This window comes from Aethalodelphis obliquidens, unplaced genomic scaffold, assembly GCF_003676395.1.
Source record: "Aethalodelphis obliquidens isolate GAN/ISIS:26980383/991018 unplaced genomic scaffold, ASM367639v1 scaffold9, whole genome shotgun sequence".
Classification (NCBI taxonomy): Eukaryota; Metazoa; Chordata; class Mammalia; order Artiodactyla; family Delphinidae; genus Aethalodelphis; species Aethalodelphis obliquidens.
In genome coordinates, this window is record NW_020837953.1 from 2,524,911 (window position 1) to 2,537,609 (window position 12,699).

Genomic DNA, 12,699 nt, shown 5'->3' on the forward strand with positions numbered 1-12,699 from the left:
TGTGAACTTGGAACAGGTACAGTTTCTTTTCTTCTTGGTGTTCCCTCAGCTTGGCATAGGCCTGCACATAGTAGGTGACCCATCAGCATTTTCTGAATGGATGAATGTCTAACAAGGGTGAGAGAATGAGGGGAGAGAAAAGAACTGGGAGAGTGTGATGCTGCTGAAGCAGAAGGAGAACAGGGAGTGGCCAGTCATTCTCTGAGAAGGCCTTTTTTTAATTACCTAGATAAAATGCTAAATGCAATCTATCACTGGTTAGACAATGATATAAAAAAAATCGTGAACATTCACACGCCATGCTCTCCTCCCTCTAGAGCACTGCACATACTATGATTCCCTTGGTCCCAGACCCCGTTCCCTATTTCACACAGTGTCAATGTCACCTCCTATTTGAAGCCTCCTATCTGAGTGCTGAGACCATGTTAGGTTATCATCTACCACACGTCTAAGGAGCGCTGGGCAGTGAGTGGCACCTGGAGTTCGACCCTGTATCCCCATTGCTTGTTTATATATTCTGCCTGCCTCTCTTCCCCGACCCCACCAAAACACTAATGCTCCTGAAAGCTGGAGTTGTGTCCAGTTACTTATATCCCCCACCAACTATAACAGGGCCTGTATTTGTTAAAATAATTAGTTAATTCATCGAGGAACAAAGGCACTCATAATTATAATAAAATGGAAACTTCTTATCTTCATTTACCCGGACATTATGACTGGTTTTAGCTACTGATCATAGGGATAGTACGAGTCAGTAGCAATCTAATTCATTTAGAATTAGCAAATTGTTCACATGTATATTTTTTCTAAGCCAACAGATGACCTCTTATTATCTCCATGTTGACTATCAATTATCAATAAGTACATATTAAGCACTTAGTATGTGCTCAGAGAAATATTTCAGGAGCCCAAAGAAAAAATCACATATGGTTCTTGCCCTACTGGGATTTTCTTGACATTCTAGATGTTACGTATTTTTTTAACTTAACATTTTATCAAGCACCTCCCTCCCTTGAAATATGCTCCATGAATGTAAGGATTATACTTCAGCAGTACTTGCTACAAAGTAAGCACCAAATACACATTTTGTGAATGAATGTTGGAAAAAGTAGTCACATTGTAGGTTCTGGCAAAAGCGTAACATGATAAATAGATTCAGGGTGATTATTTTGATGTTATCCAAAATTGGACTGAGGGAAAGAGATTTGAACATAGATGCAAAAATCCTCAACAAAATACTAGCAAACCAAATCCAACAATACACTGAAAGGACCATACACCATGATCAAGTGGGATTTATCCCAGAGATGCAAGGAGTTTTTCAATATCCACAAATCAGTCAGTGCGATACACCACATCAACAAAATGAAGAATAAAAACCATATGAGCATCTCAATAGATGCAAAAAAATCTTTCATCAAAATTCAATACCAATTTAGGATAAAAACTCTCCAGAAAATGGGCATAGAAGGAACCTACCTCAACATAATAAGGCCATATATGACAAACTCACAGCTAACATCGTACTCAACAGTGAAAAGCTGAAAGCATTTCCTCTAAGATCAGGAAAAAGATAAGGATGTGCACTCTCGCCACTTTTATTCAACATAGTTTTGGAAGTCCTAACAATGGCAATCAGAGAAGAAAAAGAAATAAAAGGAATCAACACTGAAAAAGAAGTAAAACAGTCACTGTCTGAAGATGACATGATACTATACATAGAAAATCCTAAAGAGGCTATGATAAAACTACTTAGAGCTCATCAGTGAATTTGGTAAAGTTGCAGGATACAAACTTAATATACACAAAAATCTGTTGTATTTTTATACACCAACAATGAAACATCAGAAAGAGAAATTAAGGAAACAATCCCATTTATCATCATATCAAAAAGAATAAAATACTTAGGAATAAACCTACTTAAGGAGGCAAAAGACCTGTACTCTGAAAACTATAAGATGCTGATGAAAGGAATCAAAGATGACATAAACAGATAGAAAGATATACCATGTTCTTGGACTGGAAGAATCAGTATTGTCCAAATGACTATACTACCCAAGGCACTCTACATATTTAATGCAATCCCCATCAAATTACCAATGGCAGTTTTCAGAGAACTAGAACAAAAAAATTTTAAATGTGTATAGAAACATAAAAGACTCTGAATAGCCAAAATAATCTTGAGAAAGAAGAACAGAGCTGGAGGAATCAGGCTATACTACAAAGCTACAGTCACCAAAACAGTGTGGTACTGGCACAAAAACAGAAATATAGATCAATGGAACAGGATAGAAAGCCCAGAAATAAACTCACACACCTGTGGTCAATTAATCTATGAGAAAGAAGGCAAGAATATACAATGGAGAGAAGACAGTCTCTTCAATAAGTGGTGCTGGGGAATCTGGACAGTTACACGTAAAAGAATGAAATTAGAACACTCCCTAACACCATACACAAAAATAAACTCAAAATGTATTAAAGACCTAAATGTAATGCCAGACACTGTAAAACTCTTAGTGGAAAACTTAGGCAGAACACCCTTTGACATAAATCACAGCAATATCTTTCTGGACCCACCTCCTAGAGTAGTGAAAATAAAAACAAAAATAAATAAATGGGACCTAATTAAACTTAAAAGCTTTTGCACAGCAAAGGAAGCCATAAACAAAACAAAAAGACAACCTATGGAATGGGAGAAAGTACTTGCAAACAAAGCAACCTTCAATGGATTAATCACCAAAATATACAAACAGCTCATGCAGCTCAATATCAAAAAAACAAACAACACAATCAAAAAGTGGGCAGAACAGCTAAATAGACATTTCTCCAAAGAAGACATACAGATGTGCAAAAAGCATGTGAAAAGATGCCAACATTGCTAATTATTAGAGAAATGCAAATTGAAACTGCAATGAGATATCACTGCATACCAGTCAGAATGGCCTTCATCAAAAAGTCTACAAACAATAAATGCTGGAGAGGGTGTGGAGAAAAGGGGACCCTCCTACACTTTTGGTGGGAATGTAAATTGATATAGCCACTATGGAGAACAGTATGGAGGTTCCTTAAAAAACTAAAAATAGAACTACCATATGATATATATGGTATATACCTAGAGAAAACCGTAATTAGAAAAGATACATGCACGCCAATGTTCACTGCAGCACTATTTACAATAGCCAGGACATGGAAGCAACCTAAACGCCCATCAACAGATGAATGGAGAAAGAAGATGTGTTATATATATACGATGGAATATTACTCAGCCATAAAAAGAATGAAATAACGCCATTTGCAGCAACATGGATGGACCTAGAGATTATCATACTATGTGAAGTAAGTTGAAAAGAGAAAGACAAATATCATACAATATCACTTATATGTGGAATCTACAAAAATGATACAAATGAAGTTATTTACAAAACAAACAGACTCACAGACTTGGAAGACAAGCTTATGGTTACCAAAGGGGAAAGGTATGGGGGAGGCAAGATAGGAGGTTGGGATTAACACATACACACTACTATATATAAAATAATCAGCAAGGACCTACTGTACAGCACAGGGAACTCTACTCAATATTCTGTAATAACCTAAATGGGAAAAGAATCTGAAAAAGAATAGATATATGTATATGTATAACTGAATCACTTTGTTGTATACCTGAAACTAACACAGCATTGTAAATCAACTATACTCCAATATAAAATAAAAATTTTAAAAAAAGAGAGATTTGGGGGAAATTTTTTTTTTTTTTTTGTGAGAATTTTGCGTTACGCAAGCTTCTCACTGTTGTGGCCTCTCCCGTTGCGAAGCACAGGCTCCGGACGCGCAGGCTCAGCGGCCATGGCTCACGGGCCCAGCCTCTCCGCGGCATGTGGGATCCTCCCGGACCGGGCCACGAACCCGTGTCCCCTGCATCGGCAGGCGGATTCTCAACCACTGCGCCACCAGGGAAGCCCTGGGGAAAATTTTTAGCCCAGAATTTCCTTCCTTCTATCTTATCTAGGTCATCTTCTCCTTTCAGTGTTGTGAGGTAAATTCATCAAATGACAGCTATTCAAAGGTAAGGCTAACCCAAGGGCAGTTATTAAGGGAAATCACTGCTAAGAAACATCAGGTGATGTATAAGGTATGTTTATAAAACAACAGAACTTTTAAAAAGATAAATATACCAGCATTTTTAATACCATTGGGCATATGTCCCCGTGCAAGAAGTCTCCTTCGGTGATTACATACTTATTCATACTTATTCTAATGAGACAGACAGTCTTAAAAGCACTCCATTGTTTCCTTTGGCATTCTAGTCTGTGTTCGGGCTACCTTTATTGGAATCCTAATGACGGCAATTCTTAAGTTTCTGGATGTCAGGGTTGGTTTTAACACAGACAAAAGCCACTAGGAAGCCATGGCACCTGCCATGCTGGATGATGAAGCTGGTACAGCAGGTATTGGCAAGGAAAGGACCCCAAAGGAAGGACTCCAGATCCAAGCCCTGGACTTCAGAGCTGCAATCATTTTAAGATACAACCCTGCTTTGTTTGGGGGTCATTTTATGAACTGGTCATGCTTCTTCACTTCTTTAACATTTTAAGTGTCTCCTATATTTGGCTTTAGATATTTGTCATGGATTTTTTGTACTCATACAAAATGTGTGCTTCCCCTAACCTCTGTTTGTACCCAGAAAGCCAGTTGCCTGAAAGTATGGCTTTCTAGCTATAGCCTGTGGCCACGTGGCCCTCTCCAGACATTCCTCTTCTGCTTCCATGGGCCAAACAGGAGGCCGAGACCATTATTTGTTGTGTGGGCCGCACTTCATGGACTCCAGACAGACATCACTTTCGCTATGTCCAATTTCTTTTCTTTCCACCATGACTCCCTTTTATTAGCAGAAGTTGCTTATGTCAAGTAGGTAATGAAAATAAAGATTGGGTCTTTCTGTTGGCCTCATAAAAATATTTAAAATATTCTCAATAGAATTAATCACAAAGCCAAAGCCTGTTAAGTTTCGAAGTTCCTCAAGCCAGCAGGCCTGCTCCACTGTCATGCACTGCATAAACCTTGCACTGCTCATGGCCTCCATTCTAAACCCCCGCCTTGATGCACCTCACCCTCTGCTCTCCACTTCTTGACATGTGAGTTCTGAATTCATGGCCTCTTTTCTTGTTTGTGGCCTCTCCTGGCCTCTTGGAACTGTAGCTTAGCTCTTTTTCCCTAGCTTTCACATGCTTCATCCATCCTCAAACACAATTCTCTGTGTCTAAGCTATTCTTAGGCAACCGGTTTCACCTGGCCATCAGGATGTTCCCTCTTAGCTTAGGTGATTGTGAGCTCTTCCACCAAGGTCATCCTGGCCCTTCCGGCCCCAAATATCTGCACTAGAAGTGACTCTGAAGGTCACTAAGAGCTGAATTTCACCACCAACGTAAGTTATTAATTTTATTTTACTTCTACCAAAGTTTATCTGAAACCCTAATAATGTTGGCATGCATTCTGAGCAGCCCTGACTCAGGGCCTAGGCAGACGGGTGGCTGCGGTAAGCTAGACCATAGGTCGTAACATTTACCACTTACTCACCCGGCAGCCTGGAGATGGAGATGGAGAACATGACTCTTCAAACTGATGTAAATACAAAGATTACATAGGCAGGGGCTCGCGACCTCCAGCCGCTCCGTGGGACAAAGAGGCAGCAGTAGCTACATGTAAGAAATCCTGCTTCGAACGCTCTCAAGGGTGGCTCAGAAACAATGAGAACTTCCAGCAGATCATCCTGAGGAGCGGCAAGAGCCTTCCCAACAGCAATGCATCTGCAAGAAGCCAGTGGGCTGTTGGCCGGCTTTGTTTATTTTTCCTCTTTTGCCTTCTCCTCACTTTGCTTCTTTCAAACTCTGTAGCCCTTTGGCCCGCCTTCACCTTCGTGCAAGGACTGACTGTTACTTACCATGCCCTTTAGTGTCAGATCTGCTAAGGGAGACCGGTTGCCATGGAAATCTGGCCAAACATGTAAATCAACAGTGAGGAAACCCACGGGCTGAGTCTTCTTAATCAGATCCAGGTGACTGTTCAAATATGCATATATACTCTGGCATCTGGAAGAGAAGTGGATTTTGTTTTTAAAAGGGGGTGGGTGGGTAGGGTCAGGGAGCAAATTGCTCTGTAGAAAGAAATCATTTGTACTCCCATATCAAATCCAGAAAGTAAGCAGGGTCCCAAAAGCTTCAGCACAAAAACCACCCCAACCCATAGAAATCAGCAAACCACACTCTCAAATCACGCTGTACTCTCGTCAAGGATTGGAGGCCTGTCCTGGTGGAAGGTGGAAAGGTTTGGACTCAGAAGACCAGATCCAAGAATGGCTTTACTCCATTGTAGGTGTGTAACCACTACTGTGAGGAAGTTATTCAAACTTTCTGAACCACTCTCTTTGCATCTGTAAAAACAACCATCATAATCCCTGCCCAACTGACCTCATAGGGTTTTGTGAAGATCAAAGGAGACTATGTAGATGAAGATACAGGATTTTGCAAAATGTACACTACTGGACATATGTCAAGGATTTTTAAAAATCAGTATTCTTAATTATAATAATAATATGATGGTGAATGGAGATGGTTCCCCGACTCAGGATAGGAGTTTGCTAAGGGCAGTGATATGATGGAGTGAATGCAGTTAGGATCAGGAGTTAGAAGGCTTGGTTTCCAACCTAAACCTACCAAATGACATTGCACTAGTTCTTTCTCTCTTTAAGCCTTCGTTTCTTCACATGTAGAATGAGGGAGCCAGATGACCTTTCTCATTCTCTCAGTCTATTTACCTGAGAGGGAGACAGAGATGATGGGCTTGGGAGTCAAGGCAGTCCTGCATTCAGATGCTGGTTCTACCTGTCCTAGCTGGGTAAAATGGGCCAGTGACTTAACCTCTCTGAGCTTCAGTTTTCCCATGCATATAATGGGTATAAAATACCTCACTGGGTGAAATCCCACTGCATGACACAAAAGTTCGTTACCCTTCCCCTCTTTAAAGGTGCTTCCTTCTCTTGAACTGACAATTCTAGAAGAAAGTGGGTTGGCATCCCATGCCACTTCCCACTGGTGTCCTTGGAACCACAGCCTTAAACATGGCTTGAATAATGGTAGGAAAAAAGTATAGGAGATCAATGACCAAGGGAGGTTGATATCTAAGATACATAAGATAATATTTATTATTTACATTTAAAATGTTTTAGGAGTGCAGCTCAGCGATTTCTAGTTCTAGTTTTGTGACACTGTGAGTGTCCCTCCGGATCTCATGAAATTCCTAAAAGTTTTCTAAACTAAGTGTAAAGAAAGAAACAAACGAGTAGTGGTTTTCAAACACCTATTAAATAAAAACTTTATGTGGAACTCCAAGATAGAAAATATAGAAAAACAAAACTGTTCTATGTGAGTGCGTGTGTGTGTGTGTAAGTGTGAGAATGTGTGTGTGCACACGTGTGTAAGTGTGAGAAGTGTGCTGGGCGGAGGCAAGGGCAGTCCAGCCTACCAGGCACTCTCCTTGCTTCTTGCCCTGACTCCTCATTCCCGTCTGTAAAAATCTTCGGCCCTACATCACATTAGAAGATGAAGATCTTCTTGGGAAAAGGCTCACTGACCAGAGTAACATCAACTGCTGCTCCTTGCTCCTCTGGCCTTCAAACATAGCCCAGTGAGCCAAGTACCGCTAACACCCCTTTACAGAGGGGATGAGTAAGGCGTGTAGACATGTGACGGAGTCCAAAGTTAAACCCTCTCTGTGATTCTGTATCCCCAGCCAGGAATTATTTGTCAAAGCCCTACATTCAAACTCTGTTTTAGAATGATTCTATGATAGTGTTAAGAAAGGATCCTCTGAGGTCTCCATGGAAGGTAGGGCCAGAACCACATATGTGGGGAGAATACGATCACACCCTGGTTTTCTATCTCCCAGCTCTCTCTGCTCCTGGTCCAACACAGTCACATGGCCAACGATGGCCACAAGAACATCCTTTCCAGCCAGAAGTCAAGAGTCTGCACTAATTCTAGCAACACTGAACTTCAGAAGAGCATCACTGCACTTAGAGTAAAGGGATTAAAAAAAAGAAGAAGCACATGTCTATAAATCTTTTGTCTCTCAAGGAATCTCAGAGCAGGGCATTTGGTTTCAGACATCTGGGTCAATAAGAACCTGTCGGCCTAATTACTATTGATTTGTCATTGTCTCATTTACTGTGGGTCTTTGCAAACAGTGAGATTCATTTAGCCTCTACATATACGGTCACTCGTGCACTAATGAGATCCCTGGGGGACGGGGCATATGCTTACCCCTTTGACTCCTAACCTCCTCGCAGCTGTATGTTTATTCTTTGAATGCAGCCATTCTTCTGCACGTTTTTTCAATTATCCCTTACCATGTGCGCTATCTGAGTATATCATTCAAAATGAAATGCACTTGGAAAACATTAAAATAACAAATGCACATCATTATTCACATAATTTTAACCTTGCATGGTGCCTTTTTTGGTTTTGACTTTGTTTCAGTTTGTATGTTTTATCAATTCTTTCTCAAATGGCGGTCTGCCCTCTTCCAGCTCGGGAATCACATATTAACTGTTCCTAGTGATAGGCCTCCCTCTTTTTCATGAACTCCAGACTCATTTATCCTCTCTTAGAGAGAGAAATCCTTGCTTTCCTAGTCCTGTTGTGTATGAAGAAGAAAATACAGTTTCAAGAATCACAAAGCGACTTCACTGTATACCAGGTGGCTGACCAGGTACACTAAACCTCTCCAAGCTAGTTTACTTTTTTGCTATCAGGTTTAATACTTTTACCTTATAGGCTGCTATGAAGATTAAATATGGAGTCCTGAGTACTATAAAATGATAGCTGATCAATAAATAGTTCCTTCTTGTTTTCCATCACAGGAAATGCACTTCTAGAGTCAGGGAAGATTTTTTTCAGACTTCATGGCTCACAATCTTCAATGCATACCGCACCCCTGGAATCTCTACTTTCCTTCTCCATAAACCATTGAATTCTTTGGATTCACAGGATGCCCCAAAGTATGGTGACCGTACTTTCAAACCCCAAATCAGAACACATGGTCTAACAGAAGAATTTGTGCCTTTTCTAGGAGTAAGAGAAAGTCTTGGAAAAGAAGCTTCCACACTACCTCCAGTTCCTCCTTGACCCACTGCAATAGGTATTCTGCCTGCCCCATTCTGCTGAGACTGGCTCCACCATGAGGAGAAATCCCCGCTTTGTTGCTGTCTCCAATGGACCATTACTCGCCTTTATGTTACCTGAACTGTCTTCTGCATTTTGTACCACTTGGCCACTTCTTACTAATTTGTTTTCCTCCCCTTGTTTCCAGGCGACAGTACTCTTTTGGTTTTCTAGCTGGTTCTCTTCCTCTCTTTGTGCCTTAAGTATATGAAGACTCCCAGAGACCTGTCCTTGGCCCCCTTCTCATTCTTTCTACACCCTTGGATGATCCCATCTTCCTTTCAGGGCTCCAGTTAACTAGCTATTGCTGCAGACTTCCAAATATACGCCCTTATCTCCTGCTCATTTCTCTATGATGAGTTCCATGTCAAATGTCCAAGCACTCATCAAATGCTTCCTCCTGGATGCCCAAACGGACCCCAATTAAAGAACGTCTGCTATGACACACATCATCTTTTCTGATGTACTCACTCTTCTTTCTATGCTCCTTGGTTTGGCCGAAGGCAAACTCATTAAGTGGCTGCTCAAGCAACCGTTTTGGGGGCAGAGTCAGAGTGGGTATCATGTTTGATTCCTCTCCTTCCCTCAGTTTCCAAATTTAATTTTGGACCAGGTTCTGTCAATTTATTATTTTAAATATTCCTCTAACCAGCACGCTTTTCTCCCTCATAACTGCTACTACTTTATGCAGGCCCTCTTCAAATGTCTGGATTAGAGGACTGGCCCTCTAACTTATCTCCTGCCTTGAAATTGTGCCCCCTCCAACTAGGGTTTCTGCACTCCTTCCTGGGTGGTTCGTCTAAAATGCAACTCTGATGATGACTCCATACCTAGCTAAAACCTTCAGTGATTCCTCCCCACTGCCCTCAAGATAAAGTATAAGCTTCCTTGTTTGGCATAATGTTCTTCATTATCTAGCTCTCCCTGCATTGTACCACGTTACAGACATGCCTTCCACTCTGCATCCCTCCTCACCACTGTACACATCATGCTCTCGTGACACTAAACTACTTCTAATTTTTCAAAATATGCAGGTCTTAACCTCTGAATGTTTGCCTATCCTTCGCCCTCTTGCCTAGAATTCTCTTCCTTATCTTCTTTACCTGCCTACGGCTATCGCTGTTCTAGACTCATCTTTTTATTTTTAATTGAATATAGTTGATTTACAATGTTGCGTTAGTTCCCGATATACAGCAAAGTGATTCAGATATATATATATATATATATACACACACAGTAGGACCTTATCGTTTATCTATTTATATCTAGTAGTTTGTATCTGCTAATCCCGAACTCCTTATTTATCCCTCCGACCCCCCTTTCCCCTTTAGTAACCTTTCCCCTTTGGTAACCTTTAGTGTTCTTCCCTTCTGCTCTTCACATGGTTAGCTCATTTATATCCTTCAGATCTTAACTGTGCTTCCATCAGCTAGGGCTTCCCTGACCACCTCATCTAAATGGGGTTTCCCTGATATTCTATCATCGTACTCTGTTAGTTTCTTTCATATCATGTTTGGTCGCCATAGACTTATTTATGGGTTCATTTACTTGTTAACTGCCTATGGCCTTCTCTGGACTTTAAGCTTCATGAAGGCAGACCATTACCAGTATACGTTCAGAATCTAGCAGAGAACTTGGCACACAGAACCACCCAAGAGTAGCCATCAACTGAATGAATGGCCCTTCCTCCACTGTATGATAATTGCCTCTTAATTTTATCTGTATCCATTGCTGGAATCTGAATTCCTTTTGGGAAAGAGTCACATCTTATGCATCCCACCAGGTGCTCAACACGGTTACTGAAGTGTAGAATGTATGAATATTGATCCCGCATGGACTGTTAGAGGTTATTTTTACCTCTCCCTCTCATTGTAGTACAGCTGCCAAAAGAGTAGATCTCTGGAGTCATATGGACACAACCTTCCAGGCGTGCTGGTATACCCCACAGAAGGGGGCAGAGAAAAGGAATAAGCATCTTGCGACACCCCACCCTGCACTTCCACCCATGTGCCAGGCACTATGCCGGGCTACAGTGAATCGGCTGAGAGGCAGAAAATGAAGAACTGATTTCCTAAGTCAGCACAGCCCTCAGTCTTTTTGAGAGGACCCCAGTGCCCTGAACACTTTCTTATCCTTGCCTGTAAAACAGAAGCCAAAGAAAGGCATTGTAATACCCAGCTTATGTCTATTTAGAAAAACATTTCTCATCCAAGAGACATCAAGAATTTACTGTTTATCCTGGCACACCCTAGGGGATGAAAGGTGTTAATATCATCACCCTGGGTCTATGATTGTCCTAGCTCAGGGGAGCCTAAGTCAATACTTGTGGATAGACTGATGGCCCCAGTTGTCAGACTGAGGGGCCAAGGTTGAAGAAGCCATAAAGGCCAAGGGAACAATCTGAGAACACAAGAGTAGAATGCACAGTGGAAACAATGTTTAGAAGTGGAGTCCCTATAATACTCATTTCCTCAACTAGAATTAAATTAGATTATATATACATATATATATATATATATATATATATATATATATAACTATCACTAAGCACAGTGCCAGGCACACTGAAAATTCTTAAAAAATGTTCTTGGTCTTTCTTTCTCCTTTTCTTGCTCTGGGGTGGGGGCATTTATACAGATTTTAATGGGAAGGTTTAGATATATTCTGAGATTTGGCATATGGGGGACCAGTACATTTTTAAAGTGATCCTCAGTGGGATTATAGAAATCACAGAAGCAAAAGAGGTTTGAAGAATAAATCATATCAAGAAAAGTTGATTGTTCTAAAAGGAATAACAAAACACTCCAGGGAAAGTGGGAAAAAAGAAAGATTGAGAGAGAGGATGGGAATTAGCAGAACCTTGCACCCCTGAGAGACCGGAAATTCACAGGATCACAATGAGAAATGACCACTGCTTGCAGTGACCGCTGAAAAAGGAGCTCAGAACAGGCTGGGCTTCTCTGTCTCCAGTCCTCCTCCAGTAGACCATAAACTTGCTGAGGTCAGGAGTCATGTCTTCCACTGACCCTCCGTTCCCACCAATGGTCTGGTTTATTCTCCACAGAGCAGCCAAAGTAATCCTTTTAAAAGGTAAATCTGACTGTGTCTACCATTTGCTCAAAAACAAAAATCTTGGAAAAAGTGCAGTGGTCTTATAGCTTTTTACAATGACCCGCATGGTTTGACCCTTGGCTAACTTTTACCTCTCATCTGTCCCCCATTCCCTCACACTTTGGTCAGTCACAGTGCCCTTTACAATGTCCACTGAGCTTGCCAAGCTGGCTGCTGCTTCCCGGCCTTGGGACTTGCTGTTCCTTTGGGCTAAAGGGATCTCCTCCATATAACCATGGCTTGATCTCTCTCTTTATTCAGTTCAGAGTCCTGTTTGAGTGCCACCTCATCAAGGACGGCTTCTTCACCTGAAATAGTTCCCATCCGTCACTCCAACACCTCTTGTCGTTCTATGTCTCCTTACTCATCT

The 12,699-nt window shown here is 41.3% G+C and overlaps 1 protein-coding gene across 13 annotated transcripts in view; it reads right to left on the minus strand.

The window, feature by feature from the left end:
* FGGY (FGGY carbohydrate kinase domain containing) overlaps nt 1-12,699 on the minus strand; it is a 455,489-nt gene that overhangs the window by 140,194 nt on the left and 302,596 nt on the right. For all 13 annotated transcript variants that reach the window (XM_027108362.1, XM_027108360.1, XM_027108371.1 and 10 more), the window contains one exon: nt 5,942-6,089. In XM_027108362.1, the coding sequence (XP_026964163.1) occupies nt 5,942-6,089 (148 nt within the window). The remainder of the gene's footprint in view (nt 1-5,941; nt 6,090-12,699) is intronic.